This window comes from Aristolochia californica, unplaced genomic scaffold (assembly GCF_029961685.1).
Source record: "Aristolochia californica isolate CCGP_79_NKW_82.1479 unplaced genomic scaffold, dmAriCali1.0.hap1 SCAF_8, whole genome shotgun sequence".
Lineage (NCBI taxonomy): Eukaryota > Viridiplantae > Streptophyta > Magnoliopsida > Piperales > Aristolochiaceae > Aristolochia > Aristolochia californica.
In genome coordinates, this window is record NW_027182279.1 from 40296332 (window position 1) to 40316882 (window position 20551).

Consider the following 20551-nt stretch of genomic DNA (forward strand, 5'->3'; position numbering starts at 1 on the left):
AAGACAGCATGCAAATTTAAGTTAGTGGCTCCTTACATGTAACATATTGTTTCTGATTCAAGAACTACATTTTTGATAAACAATTTCAGAGTGTATTCATCTCAGCAGCTACCCAGCACCTTATATTGAAGTAACATTGCAATATAAAACGAAATGAAAAAAGGATCATCTGACTGAAGTATCCAAAAAAAGTATCCAAAATGCATGAGCCATCACTGTAAGCCACAACATTATTCAGTCAAATTTTATACATGTGGACATGGCTAATTAGGTGACGTGAAACAGATGAACTTCATAAACAACAAAGAAAACTAACAAAAAATATCTAAATACAATCTACTGACAGGTATAGAAATTAAAACATATATAAAAGTATTATCAAAATAACCTAAGATGTCGATTTCTCTCCAAAAGAGCCTTCAAACACTAATGCCTAATAATAGAAACACAAAAAACTGCAAAACTGGTGCAGCAATGATGCATGCAGTCCTTCCAGAGGTCTGCACCTCACTCAAGTGGAGCAAGCTTCTTCTTGAGCACATCCATGACAGCCCCAAAATCTGCCTTCACTGGCACAGGCGGATTGGCATGCCTGCAAGCCATGTCTGCTATCTCCTTCGAGTGGTATGCTGTCTTCGACTGTGTAAACTTCAAACCATGTGCCGTACTAACTACCACAGTCCTGTCAGTTCGGCCAATCACCCCACTTTCCCTAAGCTTGATCAAGGCAGACAGAGCAACACCAGTATGGGGACATATAAACATCCCAGATAGATCTGCTAGAGAGGTAGCATCCATAAGCTCTTCTTCAGTTGATTCCTCCACAATGCCATCACAACTCTTAAGGGCAAAAACAGCTCTGTCAATAGAAACTGGATCCCCAATCTGAATAGCTGAGGCAAAGGTAGAATTTGCCTTCACCGGGCTAAAGTCCTTCCAACCTGACTTGTAACAAAGATAAAGGGGATTGGCATTTGCGGCCTGGGCACAGACAAGCCTTGGAATCCGGTCCACCAGTCCCAATTCCTGGCACATTTGAAATCCCTTATAGAAAGCATATATATTTCCCAAGTTGCCGCCGGGAACAATTACCCAATCGGGCACCTCCCAATCGAATTGCTGCAAAATCTCAATAGCTGCAGTTTTCTGCCCTTCTAACCTTAGACTGTTTAACGAGTTAGCAAGATAAATAGGTAATTCTGTTGTTACTTCGCGAATCAGCCTCATACATCCATCAAAATCAGTATCTAAACTCAGAACAACAGCTCCATTAGCAATAGGCTGAACTAACTGGGCAATGGAGATTCTATTCGCAGGAAGGAAAACAAAAGCCGGAATGCCTGCGGCAGCACAATAAGCAGAGAGAGCAGCAGAGGTGTCTCCCGTAGAGGCACAGCCAACTCCAAGAACTGGACGCTTCATCTTCCTCAACCGATTCACTTGGCTCACAAGAACAGTCATGCCCAGATCCTTAAAACTACCAGTATGGCTAATTCCACAGTGCTTCACCCACAAATCGGTCATCCCTTTCAAAGCACTTTTTCCAAACCTTTCTGCCCAGAAGAGGTTTGAGTTCCCCTCAAACGCAGACACGATATCGTCGCTGTCAATCTCCGGCAGCACCCACTCCTTCTTACTCCACACGCCGGACCCATAAGGCCAGGTGGTCTTTCCAACTCGGGAATCGAAGAGAGACTTCCAATACTGCCCATCGAACTTCTTGAGGGCCTCCAAGTCGTGCTGGACGTCGAGGAGACCGCCGGAACGACTTCTGTAGACGATGTCGTCTAGCGAGTACTCCTCAGTCGAGGAGGGGTCGGCGTTAAAGGGAACGTATTTGGCGGATAAACCATGGGGCTGCGACGAGTTCTTGCGGCGGGCCTCCTGGCGGATGTTCTCGTCAGCAGCGCGCCTGTGCTTCTGGGTAGAAGAAGTCTCCAGAGAGCAGGAGATTCGATTGGGATTTCCCCGCACAAGGTGTTTGCGACTTGGCCTGAAAGAATAACATGGAGTCTGCGGCGAGAACAGGTTAGCGGCCATTCCTCCCTTTCTTCTTCTTCGTCACAGCTCCTAAGTCCCACCTGTTCACGTCGTGGGCGGCCTAGCGTTGGTCTTTTGACTGCTCTGTTTTTAAGAGCGGAACAGTACAGCCGCCACTTCCGCCGTCCGGTATCTATGCGAATGTGACGGTTTCTATCTTTAATTTACCTTTAATTTTTTTTAAAATAAAAACTATAAATCAATTTTATAGGATAAATTTTAAATCGTATATATTATTTTAATTTTAAGAAAAGTAGGTAAAGAAAATATTTGAATCTATAAATTGAATTTGAGAAAAAGAAAATCTACGAGGGTTAACGAGAGAAAGTGAATTACTTTTTTGTATAAGTGTAATCAATAAAAAGTATAATGCAAATAACTTTTGTGTATTATTGTTTACAATAAAAATTTAGTTGAAAGTAGAGAATGAGTTTATTAATAAAATGCTCTAATAGATTTAACTTTATTAAGATAATTTTATTTAATTTTTTAGTTAAAAGATAAGATAAATAATTTTAAATTTCAAATAAAACTTTTAATTAATTAAATATAAATTTTAATATACCTAAATAAACATGGTTACTGTTATAATGTCTATCTAATCAAATTCTTACTTTTACAATATTTAAATTATTACTCTTAAATTAGTAATTTAATATATATATATATATATATATATTAAAAATCCTGAATATAGCAAATTAATAAATAAATAAGATATTTTATTGATAAAATAAGATAGATTTTTGTTTAATCTAAATTAATACATAATTACAAAGTAAAAAATATTAATTTAATAAATTATAAAAAATAAAATACTTAAACAAAAATATTGATATCTTAGTTATCACTCTTAAATTAGTAATTTAATATAATATTATAATATTAAAATAATAAATAAATAAGGTATTTTGTTAATAAAATAATATAAATATTTTCATTAAAATTCAACTAAATTAGTTTAGTCTCAAAGTGGAGCGTCAAGTAAAATAATGAGTAATCTCATGGAGTTAATTCACTTCCATTTGTGTTTTTCAATTAAAAGTAAAAGTAAATTACTTGTGTAATTCACTCACTCTCAACTTACACAGTGCACACTCTCACTCACTCTCCACTTACACAGTGCACACTCTCGTAACAAGTTCTGCCCCTAAAGCAAAACCTTAAAATCGGGTTTTTTTTTTGGGTGAATCTTGAGTTGTTCTGAGAATGGGTTATACCCATGAATCGCGTATATTTTGCCACGAATTGGGGCGCCAGGTGGTCTCCTGAACTATTTGTGAATGATCAGAAGGATCAGTTTGGGTCTTTTCCACATCAAAACGGCATCGAACTGAAGTGGGGAGGCTCAAACCCTGTAATGTTCCTCATCCTTGAAAGGCTTCAAATATATTAGACATTAATCCCAACACAGCTTCTTGCCCGGTGATGAAGATGAGAAGTCCATTGACCACTTTGGCCCCTTTGCTATGAACATCTAAACCTTTTCATGATTTTGGAACCTAGTGTGCAAATACTCTTTTTAATTTCTCTCTACTTACTTTAACATTTGTAATTCTAGTTCCCTTCTATTTCTATTTCTGGTTTTAATGTTTAACTCCCATTCAGATTTATGGAAGGGATGAGATGAGACAGCTGTGGTGTGGTGCATTTAACTGTTTATTGAGTCATTTCTCTACCCGAGTTGAACCTGAAATATCATGGTATATTCCATATCTCGATCATTTCGTAGTCTAAAGTAGGATTTTGAAAAATTACCAAGATACCTCATACCGAGCAAGATGTCTTGGATTTTCAGGACAGTGGAAGATGTCTTGGATTTTCAGGACAGTGGATAATACACCTGATAAGAAATAAATATAATCCCTTCAGTTATCGGATAAGATCCCATTGGATTTATCCCATGTTGTAACAGATGTTATAAGGACTGTCACAACCAAAATGCCTCAGATTTTTTTATCTCCCAAGAGGTCTTGGTTAAAATCAAATAGACTACATTTTTGCATTTGAGCAGTAGTAGAAAGTTGAGAATAACTATGTATAAACCACAGCATGTGAAGAAAGAAATGTGTTCTACAAAATGGGAAACACAGTTTGAGACTGTGCAACAAGAATCCTGGAGGGTTTATCGTTTAAGTCACAATTTTGCCATTCAGAATCCAAATGACAGATGCAAATAGGCAGATGTTATGCCCTCCAAAAAATAAATATGCTGAATTACCGTAAGATAGTATCCTCATTTCTCATGAACAAGAGGGCTGTAAATAGGGTACCACATGCTGCGCGCTATGTAATCCACTGTCTCGTCCTGGAAGCAAATGGTGTGGAAATGTAGTTGAGAAAATGAATAAAACAGGTAACCATTTATGGTCATAAATAAGATAAGAGACACAGGAACAAGTTGCGAAATCTGGGAACTGGGAATTGCTCACACCTTTGACATGTGAATGAGCTCCTTGGCACCCACGTCGCCATGTCCTTCTGCAAGTTCTTCTTCAACGGCTGTGATCACAACAGCTGCTGCCACTTGGGTTGTGATATGACGTATACTGCGTAAAGATTGTTAATCTTTACAATGAGAAATCACAATTTCTCTTCTGAGTATGTATCTACACTTTAAATTTCAAAGCTCACATGATATATAAAAGATCATAAACAGACCCTTTCTGCCAAAGTTACTAGTCCTGAGAATCCAGGTTCGATGATCACTCTCTGTAAAGATATTGGAAAACTTACCTAGAGATTGAGGGAAAGAGGATGCCCTTGTGTATTTCTTCTTCAGTTATATATGAAGCAAGGCTGTAAAAGAAAATAATCAAGTTAGACAGCAAAAAACTGCGTTTGTTACCCTGAACAGAAGAATCAAAACATGGACAAGTTGAAACAGATTGCTTGTTAAGTGAGAAGATGACAATAACTATGACAATATTAAATGTAACAAGTTGTGGTTGAATGCACCAATCAGGCCTCACCATTTAGCAGCAGCTTGCAGCATTCCATCTGTAATAAAATGTGCACCGGACAATAAAGCTCCTAAACCAATCCTGAGTATTAGGAGAACAATGAGATCAGAAAATAACAAACTAAATGTCATGCATATTTCATTGGTGTCTCTTTCAGCTCTGATTGATTTTATTGGTGGTAAAGCTTATAAAGGCAATGAATGGAGAACAAAGATATTGAAGCAACAAAGTATGCAACCCAGAAAGCCAGAATGGGAAATTAGTGCCCAGATACACACCCAGGAAACAAATACATGTTATTTGCCTGATTAACATGCCCAACTTTCCCATCTCCTGCATGCAGACAAGTAACACCTCAAGCTTATCAATACTTGGAACAAATGAGAGAGAGGGAGAGACAGAGAGAGACCCACCAAGATTAACATGTTCAAATGGGCTCCCACTAGCAAATACAATGTTTGGACCGGCATGTTTGAACGCTTCATCAGCAGTACATTCAGCTGTACCACAGAAAAAAGTACAGAATGAAAAAAGTTAACTACATAAAATAAATAGAAATAACAGAGGGAAACGACAATGACCATCAGAGAATGAAAAGTTCTTATAAAATCAGTATGGACAAGGAATCAAACCATTCATTGTTGGATTTGACATTGCAAAAATTGCAGGTCTAGGGGAATCTGACTCTTTCATGGCCTTAAGCACCTGCAAGAATGTGATAGATTCATAAATAAGCAGATACGATAATAGGTTACGGTCAATCTTAGGAGCATCCTGACAGGCCCATTAGCAGAGGAACATATACACCATATAGAAGGGCAGGTCAAGGAAAGGCAACTTTCTACATTCCACCTTTTGGATGGCAATAGCCAATGTTAATTGCTTACAAGTGGTTGAAAATATAAAGGAAGCAAGAGTATTTAGCATATGAGCACCTCCTCATTGAAGATACCTCCTACTCCAGACAAACCTAAAAGCACATGGGGCTTCACTTTTTTCACCTAAAAAAGATAGAGATGGGTTGGTTCAGTGTAGCTTATAGCACAAATGCAAATGAAGACCAAATAAAGACCATGTTTTCAAGGGAAAAGTATTTTTCTTAATGGAGATCCAGAACAAAGTATTCTACATGAGAGCAGACGTACCACTTCAAGGAGACTAGCTCCCTCATTGAGACCCTCAATCTCTCCTCGATTTCTAGCAAAAGGAGCAGCTGCTGGATCAAGATCCTTTCTATCTGTTGTGACAAGGCCCTGAAACCCAACAAGCACTTGATACTAAGCAGTAGTTTTATATCTTTATCTCCCAGGACCCCCACAGTGATAAACATAAGTAGAAATTAACAAAAAGAAAGAGAGAAGGAGAAAAAGAAAAAGAATTGTGGCAAATTACATGGAACAGCCAGGTTGATCATTTTCGAATTGTAGGTAGAATCTAAAGATTGCCAAAATTAAGATTCTCTGTAAAATTTCAACAACAGGATGCACCTAAGCCTAACAAGGATGTCTTACATATTCTTAGTAAAAGAGTTTTTGATCATCATGTTTTGATCAATAAGAAGCAATTCTCCTGTTATTTTCTGGTTCACAAGGTGTTTGTCAAATGAAGAGAACCAAGAGTTCCTTTGACAGGAATTGGATAATTCGCCCAAATTTTCTTTTGTCCCTTGAATAGACAGTGACTCAGCTGGTTGATTGAGCAAGGAGCTGGCCCATCCATGGCTCGTCAGGATACTTATTTGATAAGATTGTTAACCTCTTTGGTACTTGGAAGATTGTATGGAAACATGTTCCTAAACCAGTAAATACCCTCTTGGATCAGCACATTAAAGAGGGAGTTCCGAGAGAGGCCGTAGTCTTTAACCCATCCTATCCTCTTTAATATTTAGGGAGTTCATGTATTCCATGTTGTGCTCTATTCTTATACTCTAGCTTATACCGCAGTAGTTAATCCATAAAAGTACATCACCACTCTGAAGAAAGATAACATGTTTAAGAACAATAAGAACTTTAATAACTGTGTAAAAATAGAAAGTTTAACAATAAGAACTCTAGCTTGGACCAAAAAACTTTAATAACTCTGTAAAAATAGAAACTTTAGTAACACTCCAAGAACTACATCTACTATGTCAGATTATCATAGGTAGAGTCAACAAATAGATGCAAGAAAATAAGGAAAATAGGAAGTTGCGAAAGACCATTTCAACTGCTATGTAACATATCAATAAATTAAACCCAGATAGATAAGACATTAGTAAAGCATTGGAAATGAACTAATGTATCTAACAACCCGGTCCTTCAGCTTATAGAGGAACAAATTAAGAGAGAGAGAGAGAGAGATACAAATTTGTCGAGTAGCCAAAACTGATGGTTTGCTGCAGAGTCTTCATGGCTTCCCATCATAGAAATTGCCTGTTTAGCCATGTTTAGAACACCTATCCCTGCACTGAATATTAAAACAAAGCATTGGAAAACACAAGCAGGAGATCACGAGAGGGAAAGAAGAGCAAGAAGAAGAAATGACCATGATAGATCTTCAGCAAAGAAGTTTGAATACCTCCCAGCTCCAACGACAACTATCTTTTGTTTAACGAAGTCCTCAATTGGTCGGCCCTGTGCTCTGACAGCTCCAAGTAGTCCAGCTAGAGCAACACCAGCTGTTCCCTGATAGAGATAAACATAGTCAAGCTTCACTTTCTCTTCATAGAATTTATTTCAACATAAATCAAACATGTCAAATAAATGGAAAAAGAGTATGTGAAAAGAATTCGATCCAACCTGAATATCATCATTGAACATACAAAACTTTCTCCGATACCGTTGAAGAGTTTCAAAGGCCCATTTCATTTGGAAATCTTCAAACTGTCCCAAAAACCATTATGCAAGTAAGAAGTAATGTTACCAAGATAAATACCCTAAATTGTATCTTCCAAACAAGAACTTTTACCTGTACAATTGCTTTAGGCCAACGAGCAAACACAGCTTCCATGAATTCATCAACTACAGATAAATACCCATCTCCTTCCAATCTAGGTTGGCGTAAACCCAAATCTGTGAAGAAAGATAATAATGATCATGCTAAATATACTGAAAAAGGTAGTTTGGTTATTTCACATAGTCTGGTTATATCAGGGAGAGTACCAATAGTTTCAGGAAGTGTGCAAGTGTCTATGGTCCAATTTTCATCATTTTTGGACTTGTACATATGGAGATATAAGGTGTACTTATATGAGGGGTAGAGAGGTATTTTCCGTTCATCTTACTTAAGTTAATTAGAGGGATTAGGGGCTAGAGCTTTCCACCTAATCCAGAGCTTTACGCACTTCTCCAAAAAATTTTCTTCCTCTTCTCCTCATCTCCTCTCACTCTCAACTCTCTTCACTTTAATATTTTATAGATCCACAACAAAGAGGAACAAAATTCAGTTGGTTTCCATGCAGAAGTTAAGGGGCATATAAATTGAAGTTGGCACTTATTAGTGTGATTCACAAGACATGGAAAGGACACCAAATGCAAAAACTCCAGTTTCGGACAATGTTGAGATAGTATAAAATCAATCCAACAAGAAACGTTGTTGAATTGACTGCAACCAACTGAGGTCACATTCCATCAATCTCATTATATGCACATAGCATTAAAGAGACCCATAAATGCATATAGCATTAACAAAGTGCCCATCAATTTTAAATCAGCCATTAGAAGAAAAGATTCTTCAAGTGCATTGGACCCTTGGTCCAAGCCAAAATCGGCGCTTCTTAATATTAGGTCATGATTTTAAAAAAGAAAAAGAAAAGAGTACAATATTCTTTCAGGTGCTTAATTGACCAGCCTCAAAGAGGCTCAGTAATGAAGCACTTACAGTACTTGATCACTTTTTTTTAAATAGTTAATATGCTAGACAATTCTTCATGTCAATTATTATTCAGTATTACAGAAGTAATTAATGTCATAAAATTGCACAAACACAATGAAAATGTTCTTAAGCAGAATTAATTCCAAACCACAGCTACACATACTTGTAAGCGAGTGAAGTCACAAATTTTTAGTATTGCCTACACCCGGACTTACAGGTGCTGCAAGTAATAAAAAGAAAAAGAAATGCATAATGACTTAAACTGAGACCAAAGAATCTTGGATAAGTCATGTACATGTTCAAACTACTAATTTGTGAAAGAAGAAGCATCCTTAATGAATTTCTTAAAGAAAGTATGACTCATGAGCAGTAACTAAGTGAAACAGAAACCTACAGCTCGCAATATTGAGTGAATGAAAAAGTTGCACATAAAGTGGCAGTTGGCTCCTGCTTTTATCTTCTTCTTTTTTTTAAAAAAAAGAACCTTCATGTCATTGAGATATTTCTAACAACGAGAAAATTTGACTTAGACAACAGGGCTTCACAAGAGAATTAGGGTTTGGAGCTAGAAATTAGAAAGAGAGAGAAGTGCAAGAAAATTGTTAACCAGAGAAGAAGAGGAAAAACAGAGAGAGAGAGAGAGAGAGAGAGAGAGAGAGAGAATCTATGTCACCTATCAAGAAGTGGTGAAATACTATACCAACAAAATAGTCACTTAAGTAATAAAGGAAAAGGAGATCAGCAGAGAACAGCTCATTATTAATTTGAGGAGGATGCGAGAAACTCAGATTATTAAAATCTGAACAAAAAAAAATGAGTCAACTTCGTCTTTACATGTAAAATTCCTTCATGAACATCCTGGAAGCACAAAATACAGAACCTACAGGACAATGGTCGAGCAGAAATATATATCTCTAACTTACAGAGACTATCTCCAAGGAGTTTTTCGTTGTTGGTACCAACATCAAGCATCACTGGGAGTATCTATCATAGACAACACGAGGAAGATCAGTATTATGCAAACTAAACCAAGTAATTAGGATGAGAATACCAACGTGGTTTTTAAGCAAATAAATATTTCAAGAATAATATATTCTCAGTGATTTATACCAACAAAAAGCATGCTAAAGTAGATAATCTTACATCATGACAATAATTTATGAAGACAGAAGGCTTATTCCAATTAATAATCATATGATAATTAAGAATGACAATAATTTATGAAGACAGAAGGCTTATTCCAATTAATAATCATATCAAAATTAAAAATGACAATAAATGAAGACGATGATAGTAATGATAGTGATGGTAACAATCACATACTCTCTGTGGATTGATTCCTGCAGCAGCTACATACATATCAAGCTTTCCGATGGGTATTCCGATTCCCTGAACTCCAAGATCACCAAGGCCAAGTATGCGGCTCCCATCTGTCAACACTATCATGTCTACCTGTAGTAGATAAAGCATAACCAAATCATGAAAAAAATTCCATAATACTAGACAATAACACTTCAGTGAGCATGTGATACTAGCCTTTTGAGCCAGAACATCTAACAGTTAACTCTTTGCACCTTACAATAAATAAACCATACGATAACAAACAGCATAACTATTTGCACCTTAAAATAAATTCACCATGCAGATTCCCAAAATACCTGTTGTGCTGGCCAGTTATAGATCATGGACATCATCTCTCCTTTATCCTTTGCACTAAAATACATTCCACGAGGACGTCTGAATAAGCCTCCATAGTTTTGACATACTAAACCAACTGTTGGAGTGTATATAATTGGAGCAAAATCTTTGATGTTATCAATGAGAACCTAACAGAAAACTGTTAAATTAATTTTAAGCTAAAAAGGCCCAAATATCTTAAGCAGTTCAATGTAGATAACTCAGAAACTATATGAAGGTGACCACAAGCAACTGATCAGGAAGCTTACCCTGTAATATAATGTCTCATTTCGGTCATGCAAACGATTCAGGATCCTCCACTTGGCTAAAGCGACTACACTAGATGGTTCTCCTCGGGTATTATGCTCCAAGGATCGAAAAGATTCCACTGAAATGTCAAACTAAACATCATTTGCATCAAATCTCTATCAGGTTTGAGTTGAAGATCACAAATTAGAAGAAAAGAGATCAACAGCTTCATACACAAGATTGGTTGAAAATATGCTGAAAACTTGCTTTTTTTTATTTAGAGACAACTTGATGGTCCTGAAAAACAGTGGACTCAACCCTACAATAGAGGCATATAGCTGACAAACTAGAGCAAGATCTCATAGTTCAGACCAAAACATTATAGAATCTCTATGCAGTTTTGGTAGATTTTGGCCAGATTAAGTGTGAGAAGAAACCATTCCCAACCACTCATGGTTATTGCTTGCTTTCTCTTTGAATGATCTTATTGCTTGCGTAATTATTGAAATGTAGTCATAGTAAAGAATCAAGAAGACCAACGTTTAAGTGTTCCAGATATGTGAGAAGAAACCATTGCCAACTGCTCATGGTTGTTGCGTGCTTTCTCTTTGAATGATCTTATTGCTTACTTTATTATTGAAAAGAGTCATAGTAAAGAATCGAGAAGACCATTGTTTAAGTGTTTCAGATAAGTACCAGAACCTTGTAGAAAGTGGCTTCCATGCGGATAACTTCAAGAGGTTAATTACAAAATTGGAGGAATGGTTGCATGACTGGTTGAACAGTTAAAAAGCTACCTCATCACATCAGCTCAACTACACATTGAATACATTTTAACTGACATATCAAACTGAATCCAGTATGACACTCTTGGATATCCGTTTATTTTTCTTTTCCTTTTTGCTGAATCACATTTGATGTAAATCTTTGTCATTAAAACTCAATGTAAGGAAATGAAAAAAGAAGAAAAATCAAACTGTATGATTGATTCAAAGTTCAACTGTTTAATTCATAATATCCTTCCGACAACTTAAAATAGGTCTTCAGAAAACAGATACAGTCATTAGAAACTTTATGGTAATCATTGAAGTGTTGAAACCTAGAACCAGCTACATGACAAATGTAGCCAACGCAAAGACAAGTAAAGCTCACTGATTGTCGGCACCCAAGAACCAGGTCACAGCTGAATGCAAGCATGAAATGGGCATGAACATGAAAAACAAACTTGTCTTTCTTAATCAATTTATGAAACCAGAAAAAAGAAAAAATTCAATACACAAACCACATTTAAGGGGGAAATGTAACTGTTAGTCTGTGTAACTTACTGAAACGTTCATATTGCTCCTCGAATGATATAACCCGAGGTGGAAGAAGGCCGCGGAGCCCTAGCCGATCTCTTTCTGTCAAGGGGAAACCAGTATCCTACTCTCAACAAAGTCAAGAAAACAGAAAAATTTCACATAGCTGCATCGATGAAAAAATTTCTAACAACCCGCTGCAACAAGCATTTTTATTTAGCAGCCTTGATTCAACAATCTGCTACAGAAAAAAAGATTAACTAAATTTCGTGACTGCTTCCATATTCACAAGGATGTAGCACATTCCAAAGACAAAACTCACAATAATAAATCATTTGTCGTATTATAAAAAGTTCAAAAAATCTGATCATCCAAAAACAAGAGCAACTAAATTTCGGTTCTCAGTCACAATCAACATCAATCTCACAAATTCACAAAAACAAATACGAAAACTTAAAAATATGTTGTCTTTCATTTTTCGTCCGACACGTACATACTCCAAGCACGTAATCAAACATTCAAGTACAAGCAAGACAAAAACAAGAAAACCGTGGTGCCGGCGTTACAAAAGTATAAACCTTATTGAACCACGGATCATGGAGAATATCAGTTCCTCGCTTATGCACAATACAAGGACCAGATATTACAGCCGAGAACCGCCGAATCTGGTGAATCTTCGCCGCCGCTCGAGCAAGTTTCCACATGTTTAGCTCGAGAAGATCCCGATCTACAATAAATCACAGCTTCGCAATCCAAACTAGAGACTCTACGAACGAACTATCTTCAAATTACAGCCATTTACAGCACATTTTTCGTTGTAAATCCAGCATCCATGAGCAGAGGAGCTGAAGTAATGCCCCTGCTCTGCCTCGTATATATATAGCTTTGACGTCTCTTCCTGCTGAAGCCTCTGCAGTAGCAAGAGCCAGTAAAGGGAATTGTCAGTTGACACGCTGCCATGAATCTGGTGCAAGTGCCTAGAATGAGACGCATATGAGAAGCATTAATCTCAATATTAACCTCAGTAACTAAACCGGACCACTGTGAGTCTTCTCCACCCACCCAAACCCAGAGTTGAAATAAATAATATTTATAAATTTATTTTAATTGAAAATATTAAAATAACCATAAAAGAGATAATTTTAATTTTAAAAGTGTAATTTAGAATAAAAATCAAGATTTTTTAAATTATTTTAAAATTAACCCAACATAATTTAATAATAAATAAATAACCGGATTAAGTTCAAGTGTCCGGTCCCATTAGAGGCACCGGGCGAGGGAAGACTGATCTGGTGCGTCTCATGAGCGTCGCGTACCGACGTGGTCTCTTTCGAACTGAACAGGGCTAGAAACTGGAGACGCGGAAACCTGTCGAATCGGAGTAGCAGTGGAAGTGGGACGGAAATATCGCCGGCGCCGATACGCATAAATTCCTGGAATTTCGCTCGTAAAACCTTCGCCGAAGCTTTTAAACTTTTTCGGAGAAAAAGTCGAAATTGGTTCGCTGTCGCGATGCCCGCCTGAGACAAAAACACATGAAATGCGTCCTTTTCCTATAAAGGGCAATCTAGTGAGATCAGGTTTCTTTGAGTCATGGTTTTCTGACTTGGCGAATTGAAAGCTGCCGAGTCGGGTTGGGGACTCAGGAGGATGGAACCCCGAGTCCAACTAAAACCATTCTTGGAACTTTGAGGACTGCATCGTAAATATATTAGCCCTGCATGGTCATTTCCGTCAACGTATCTTAAGCCTCACCCAAAACCCTAGACCTATATTACCAGACCCAAACGCGTAGTCGCTTCTCTTCAGCATTGGATTTCCCCTCTCTTCCTCTCGTTCCCTCGCGCTAGAGTTAGGCTTTCCCTCTCCTTGCCGCGTCTATCAATGGCGGCCGTGGAGTCCGTCCAATGCTTCGGCCGGAAAAAGACCGCCGTGGCGGTTACCCACTGCAAGCGCGGGCGCGGCCTGATCAAAATCAATGGCTGCCCGATCGAGCTCGTGGAGCCGGAGATCCTCCGCTACAAGGCCTACGAGCCCATCCTCCTCCTCGGCCGCCAACGTTTTGCCGGCGTCGACATGCGGATTCGCGTCCGCGGCGGCGGTCATACCTCGCAGATCTACGCCATCCGCCAGAGCATCGCGAAGGCCCTCGTCGCTTACTATCAGAAGTATGTCGATGAGCAATCTAAGAAGGAGATCAAGGATATTCTTGTGCGGTACGATCGGACGCTGCTTGTTGCTGACCCGAGGCGGTGCGAGCCGAAGAAGTTCGGTGGTCGCGGTGCCAGGGCGAGGTTTCAGAAGTCTTACCGGTAGAAGAAGGTTAAAAGACGGAAAAGAATGGTGTTGGCTCGTGTTTTTCTATTTATGACACTGTTATATTTTGCTCATACTCGAGACCTTCTTGCTTAGAATTTGTTGTGTTTAATAATTCTGTGTGTTTTTAGTTTATAAGGATCGGTTAATACTTGAATTTTAATAGAAATCGGGCTTTGAGTTTATGCAACCATCGTTTGGATGCTTCAAATTTCATTCTCTGTCGATTCATTTGTGCTCACTTTATTTTCCTCGCGAAAGCGGTTGGAATGGCTTTTATATCCCCCTTTAATTCGAGGAAGCTGAAGCTGAATTTCTGCCATCTGATCGATTCGTACAAGCACCAATGAGAATTGTTGAGCATTTTCTGTTGTTTCTTTCTTTCTTTAGATCATTGCTAGTGGTCTAAAGAGTAGATTGGATGTGCTCTATATCGGATACTGACTCTGAATTCATTTTTTCTGATAAGTTCTAAACTGATCTCAAAGCCTGAAACCATTTTGGTGGTTGATTCAAACGCATCAAGGGAGATCCTTCTCTACTGCGTGTTCAAGTGATCTTTGATGAACTACTAACTAGAGCTGTCAAATTTCTCTTTTAATTCGTTTTGGCAATGTTTTCTGGTCATGCGAAGATTTGGACAGACATGTCATGAACACGAAAGATGCAATTTACTTTTCCTCTGTTCCTCTTTTCAATTTTTGACCCCGATCTCCACTCAAAAAATTCTTCTCTGCAGTTGTTTTCAGATCATCAATGAGGTTTGATCCTCATCTTCTTTCTATCATTCAAATGGCATGGAATTATATATTCTCAAATAGGTTGTTGCATTTTGAGGTTTTTTCCATGTCTTTTACGCGAATTTGTTCTTCAGATCGTCAAATTAGCAACAGGGATAGTATTCATCAGTTCATATCTAGGGAAGGAAATTATCATGTAGATGAGAAAATAAAAGAAAGATCATCAATGAAAGTGGAAACAACCTCATTTAAGCTGCATAAAAATGATCAATTATGGCAGTCCTGTTGTTTCAATCTGGGAAATCTGTTACATGTTTCTTCATTAGAAGCAGAGAATGCTGCATTCAAGAACCTGCAAACAATTCTTTGACTTCTTGTGAAGTTGTCATCAGAATATAACTTTCACCTGGAAAATCGACTGAAGCATATAGAAACCCAGTTTCAAATTTTATTTTGGAGGTCGAGAATATGAGAAAGCTGAATAGAAGGTTTGGGTCATAGTGAGCATAATGAGGAATACAGCTGCTATCAGAGAAATCACAGTCCAAGGATTGCTGAAGTAATTTGTCATCAGATTTGCACACCAAATGTTATATCTGTTCTTGCAATACCTGTTTACTTCCTTGCACAAATTGGGAAGAAAATCATCTCCATTTCCTTTGTAAATTATGTTAGTGCTCAAACCATTGAAGACCAAAGCGACATCTTCATCGGTACCCAAAGAATGCTCAATTATTCCGCTGTGGCTGAGTATCTCTATGTCTCTTACTGTGTTGATGATATAGTCCATGAAAATCGCATAGCCAGTGAAGTATACTCCAGCTGGTTGATGGCATTGCTCCCATGCTATCAAATTTCTTAAGACAATTTTTGTGTTGCTATGAACATGCAAATAAGGGATTTCCAACACACCCTTGTTGAAAGTTATGTCCATGAATCCGCTACCCTCCTTTTTCCTGAACTTAATCCCTGCCTCTTGGAGTCTTCTAGCTGAAGGAAGAGGCTTTATCTTGAATGGCTGGGATATTGGAAGCTGAGAATGGTGTGAAGAAATTTTCTTCTTCACAGTGGAAAAAATTTGTTTCAGAGGTTTGTAATTCCTGTAATGTGTAGCTTTTGGAGGTTTTGATGGGAGGAGATGATAGTGAACTAAATGAAGCAGATGATGAACCGAGCTCGACTCCATTGGAGGTGTCTGCATGTTTATATCCAGGAACTGATCAAAGAAACGGAGAGCCAGCTCCACTAGAGAAGGGTATTTGGATTTGTTAACAATAGCCATGTCGAATACTCGTTGCAGAACGAAGAAAGGAAGCTGATTCTCAACAAGGAGCAAGTCTGTCCATAAATACGGGAGAAAGAAGGAGGCACAGTCTGGGTCACAAGAGGGGATGAAGGTGCCTTCATGGAGCATGAGCAGGAGATCAACAACAAAGCAACTATTGATCACCAACCAAATCAATATTTGGAAGTCTACCTCAATAATAATATAGTGGCAATCCCTGATTTTCTCTGTCATGTAATACATTTCCATTAGATAGGCCTCCAGAGTCTTGGTTGGGTTTCTGGAGAGGATTGAGTGCAGATGCCTAATGGTGTGGCATGAAAAATCCATATCATATCTGCGGTCAGCTACCAACCAAACATAACGCATCTTGTATGCCTCCTCATCAACTTTATAAATGGATTCAGGGACTCTGCGGATGGTAATGATTGGGTCATCCACATCCAAAGGCATAGCAGCCAGTTTAACATTTTCCAAGATTTCTTTTCTAAAACCCTTTATCTCCTTCAAGTTCCATTTTGGGTCTTCTATCAACTCTTCTGGCTTTCTGTTTGAATCTTCTGCTTTCTTCTCCATTGAGTTCCGAGTAGAGCCTTCATACATCATGTCCATAGAGTTTCTGCTAGCAGCTTCTACCATCTTCATTGAGTTCCTTAAAGTGGACATTGGCATCAAAGCAGCTGGGTTTCTGCTTGGACCTTCTGCCATCCTCTCTACTGCATTGCTGCTCGGAATTTTTGCCATTTTCTCAACTGAGTTTTTGCTTAGAGTTTTTACCATTTTCTCAACTGAGTTCATGCTTGGCCATTCTGCGATCCTCTCTACTGCATTGCTGCTTGGAATTTTTGCCATTTTCTCAACTGAGTTCATGCTTGGCCCTTCTGCCATTTTCTCCAGTGAGTTCTTTCTTGGATCCTCTGCCATCTCCTCTACTGAGTTCTTTATTGGGCCTCCTGTCATTTTCTCCGGTGAGTTCTTTCTTGGATTCTCTGCCATCTCCTCTACTGAGTTCTTTCTTGGCTCCTCTGCCATCTTTTCCCCTGAATTCCTCCCAGGTATGTGTTGTGCCAACTCCTCCATTAAGTTGTTGATGAGATCTTCTGCTATCTTCCCCTCCACGGCTAGACGACCACACAGGTAACCAACCGTCTCTAATTTGGGAAACAAGAAAAAGACTCTATGCTGTAGATGGTATTCCCACAGAAAACAAAAAAATGTGCGACTTCAGCCTCAATCTAAAAGATGAACAGCATAAAACGGAAAACTTTTCTGTTTCAGACAGTTGACCGACTTCATTGGCAGTCCGTGCTATGAGCAAATGGTGATACCATTACCGGCAGTTAAAGAACACAAAATTAAGGAGAAAGTAGATAATTCTGAAGCACCCAGATCCAGAAATTGTGAAAGATACATTAAAAAAATCGGAAAATGTTTGTTCTTCTTCTGCAAAATCTCAAAACGAAAGGAAAACAGCCACCAAATGAGAAGAACAAACAGAAATCGCCCAAAAATAGAAAAAGTCATGCAAGCATTTGATGATGTTCGATTTGAAAACAAGTGGCAAGAAACTGGAAATGAAATCAGGGATCATCATGAATAGCTAAAGAAAGGAACAAATGAAAGGTCAAAAGATTGAATCCACAAAGTGCAATTGTGTTCTAAATGAACTCAACAATCCCTGTAGCTGCTCAAATTCTGCAGCAGAAACGAAGTTAAAATACCGGAGATGCACAACAAATATGAACAGCCGCCTCAGAGAAAGATAAAACAGGGAAAGAATCAAGATCGTCGAAGATATACTAACCGAAACGATCCATTCAGATCGAAAAGGGAATTAGCTCGTCAAATCATGTGGACTGCGGGCAGCCGCATGTGGGTTCTCTGGACTCTGAACTTCCTGCGTCGAGTAAAAAAATAGCTCTTTTGTCCTGCTCGGCGAATAACCCCTTTACATCCTCAACTGTGTAGTTTAATCATAGACGCAAGAGATTCATTTCTGGTAATAGACGCAAGAGATTCATTTCTGGTACCACTTGACAAAAATTAAAGCTGATTCTGACTCTGTTACTTTTTACCTATATTTTAATCCAATTTGAATTGATTTGAACATTTAAACAATCAGAAGAGCATCATCATCATATTTGCTTCAAACAAAATCAGAAGTGGGTATTTGAAAAGAAAATGCAAATTCAACAAGAGTGAATTACAGATTCAACTTCTACCCAAAAAAAAAAAAGTGGGTATTTGGTGGCGAATGAGACGATTCGGAATCAATGTTGATTCATAATAAACAGAGAGAGAGAGAGAGATAAAATGGCATTCAGCGGGATTGGCGACTCTGCAAAAAACAAATATTCAGAGAAAGAAACCGCCCAAAGAAAGCCTCCTGTCTCAGTAACAGCTAAGAAGTGCGTAGTGAGGTCCTAACTCGAATTTTTATGCAGATCTTCGATGTTCTTTAGGACTTGCTCCTCTGGGACGTAAATTTTCTCGAGTGCCTTCCCGATTTTCATCTCCCACAGAGAAACAATTTCATTGAAAGAGTAGGTATTGGCAGGAGGTCTGATGTAGAGGATCTTGTTCAACGTTCTTAGGTCATCGGCTGCTTTTATGGTGTACGCGCCAATATCTTCTTCCTTGACGAGGACAACTGAAGAGCGGATCTCCGCTTCCTTAAATGCCGCAATAATCTTCAACTGCTCCAGTTCTTGCATGGTGCCGACGGTAGAAATGGCGATTTTCACCAAACTCTTTTGATTGTTAAGATCTCCCTGCTCACCACACAAATACACCCAATCATATTCAAACGCCTACCGGCTGGCCGGCCAGCCATCAATAGAAAGCAGAAACAGGAAGTAGAGCCGGAAGAGCCAGGGTACCTTGAGGAGTGTGACGCCGGTGTTCTTGAGCGCTGCTCGGACGATGAATTGTCCAATGTAGCCGGTGCCTCCAATGATCAAAATCTTGCTCTTTTCTGCCACGGAAGGATTTCGAATTCGAAAGATTGTGAACGTAGCCTGCGCCGTCCCAAAATAATTACCAAAATTATAAACCTCTTTCTCAATTAATAAATTTAATATTGCACATATAACTTGTATAATGTAAGGTTAGGGGTATAATTGTATAGGGTTATTTGTGTCTTTTTCACACAAATATCTCTAAGGTTTAATATTATATAAAGATTATGTAACCTTATTTATCATTAGTGAAAGATTTATCCATGTCGCTCCGATGGATGTAGGCTCAACTTAACCACCTTAATTTGGGTCTTGTCTGTCCATTATTTTTCGTTCTCACATCAACATTTACTATACTTCTATTTATTATATCATATTATTCTTTAACGATCCATGTCACCTAAACCCTAACACTGCATTTTCCCAACTGATAAACTCAACCTCTTTCTATGTAGTGAAACTCAAACCTAGTCTTGATTTAAATACTTCGAACTCGAGCTCAATGTTAAAAGCATTGGTCAGATATTACCGTATTTGCAACTAACGGAATCAAGATAGTTCTATATGAAGCTCAAACCTAGTCTTGATGTAAATACTTTGAACTCGAGCTCAAGTTCTAGCTCAGTCTCAAGCCATAAATTAGAATTGAACCTGACTCCAAATATTTTAACTTGAGTTTGAATTCGGGCTCTAACCTACATAACTTTGTATAAAATATATATTAAATAAATTGTATATTAAATTATGTACAAATTCTATATAAATTTATGATGACCTCTGCATAAAATTGTATATAAAACTTTGCATAAAATTATCTAGACACTTTCCATAAGAATTGACAAAAATTTAAATAAAATAACAATATCAACCAACCGCTTTCACCATAGAAACCCAAACACAACCTTTTGGTGATCATATCAGTCTTAAGTTGCACCCTATGTTTTGACAATTTTCAAGGTAAAACTAATACATATCGGCTTATACACGATATATATCGACAATATGCCCACCCATAATTTAGATTTTATCATATAATAAAATTAAGTTTAAATTGTCAAACGCCTAACCAATAGAACTTCTCAGGAGGTCACCCATCTTAGTATTAATCTTGCTCAAACGTGGTTAACTTCGGAGTTGTGAGTTAGAAACCTAGCTAATACAACTAAAAAAAACT

General features: G+C 38.1%; 5 protein-coding genes across 7 annotated transcripts; 1 reads left to right on the forward strand and 4 right to left on the reverse strand.

The window, feature by feature from the left end:
• Nucleotides 1-218: 218 nt before the first annotated feature.
• LOC137938680 (threonine synthase, chloroplastic-like) lies at nt 219-2089 on the reverse strand. Its single transcript, XM_068783670.1, has one exon. The coding sequence runs from the start codon at nt 2038-2040 to the stop codon at nt 508-510; it is 1533 nt and encodes a 510-aa protein (XP_068639771.1). The 5' UTR covers nt 2041-2089; the 3' UTR covers nt 219-507.
• A 1600-nt stretch (nt 2090-3689) lies between these two features.
• LOC137938825 (NAD-dependent malic enzyme 59 kDa isoform, mitochondrial-like) lies at nt 3690-12925 on the reverse strand. 2 transcript variants are annotated; one of them, XM_068783880.1, is made up of 20 exons: nt 12658-12925; nt 12107-12203; nt 10802-10920; nt 10514-10681; nt 10179-10307; nt 9779-9839; nt 7950-8053; nt 7781-7864; nt 7560-7666; nt 7346-7448; nt 6149-6256; nt 5939-6004; nt 5636-5708; nt 5417-5503; nt 5282-5336; nt 5013-5084; nt 4777-4839; nt 4475-4589; nt 4262-4348; nt 3690-3883 (listed from the first exon to the last, which is right to left on the reverse strand). In XM_068783880.1, the coding sequence occupies exons 1-19, from the start codon at nt 12781-12783 to the stop codon at nt 4277-4279; spliced, it is 1809 nt and encodes a 602-aa protein (XP_068639981.1). In that variant the 5' UTR covers nt 12784-12925; the 3' UTR covers nt 3690-3883; nt 4262-4276. The 2 variants fall into 2 exon arrangements, with proteins under 2 accessions (XP_068639981.1, XP_068639980.1); XM_068783879.1 differs by lacking the exon at nt 3690-3883 and having other exon boundaries at nt 4058-4348.
• A 971-nt stretch (nt 12926-13896) lies between these two features.
• Nucleotides 13897-14585, forward strand: LOC137938859 (small ribosomal subunit protein uS9). Its single transcript, XM_068783933.1, has one exon. The coding sequence runs from the start codon at nt 13964-13966 to the stop codon at nt 14393-14395; it is 432 nt and encodes a 143-aa protein (XP_068640034.1). The 5' UTR covers nt 13897-13963; the 3' UTR covers nt 14396-14585.
• A 779-nt stretch (nt 14586-15364) lies between these two features.
• LOC137938981 (UPF0481 protein At3g47200-like) lies at nt 15365-18858 on the reverse strand. 2 transcript variants are annotated; one of them, XM_068784124.1, is made up of 3 exons: nt 18849-18858; nt 18225-18758; nt 15365-17602 (listed from the first exon to the last, which is right to left on the reverse strand). In XM_068784124.1, exon 3 carries the CDS (start codon nt 17498-17500, stop codon nt 15584-15586), a length of 1917 nt encoding a protein of 638 aa, XP_068640225.1. In that variant the 5' UTR covers nt 17501-17602; nt 18225-18758; nt 18849-18858; the 3' UTR covers nt 15365-15583. The 2 variants fall into 2 exon arrangements, with proteins under 2 accessions (XP_068640225.1, XP_068640224.1); XM_068784123.1 differs by lacking the exon at nt 18849-18858 and having other exon boundaries at nt 18225-18837.
• Nucleotides 18844-20472, reverse strand: LOC137938550 (isoflavone reductase-like protein). Its single transcript, XM_068783500.1, has 3 exons — nt 20445-20472; nt 19300-19394; nt 18844-19191 (listed from the first exon to the last, which is right to left on the reverse strand). Exons 1-3 carry the CDS (start codon nt 20470-20472, stop codon nt 18844-18846), a joined length of 471 nt encoding a protein of 156 aa, XP_068639601.1.
• Nucleotides 20473-20551: the final 79 nt, after the last annotated feature.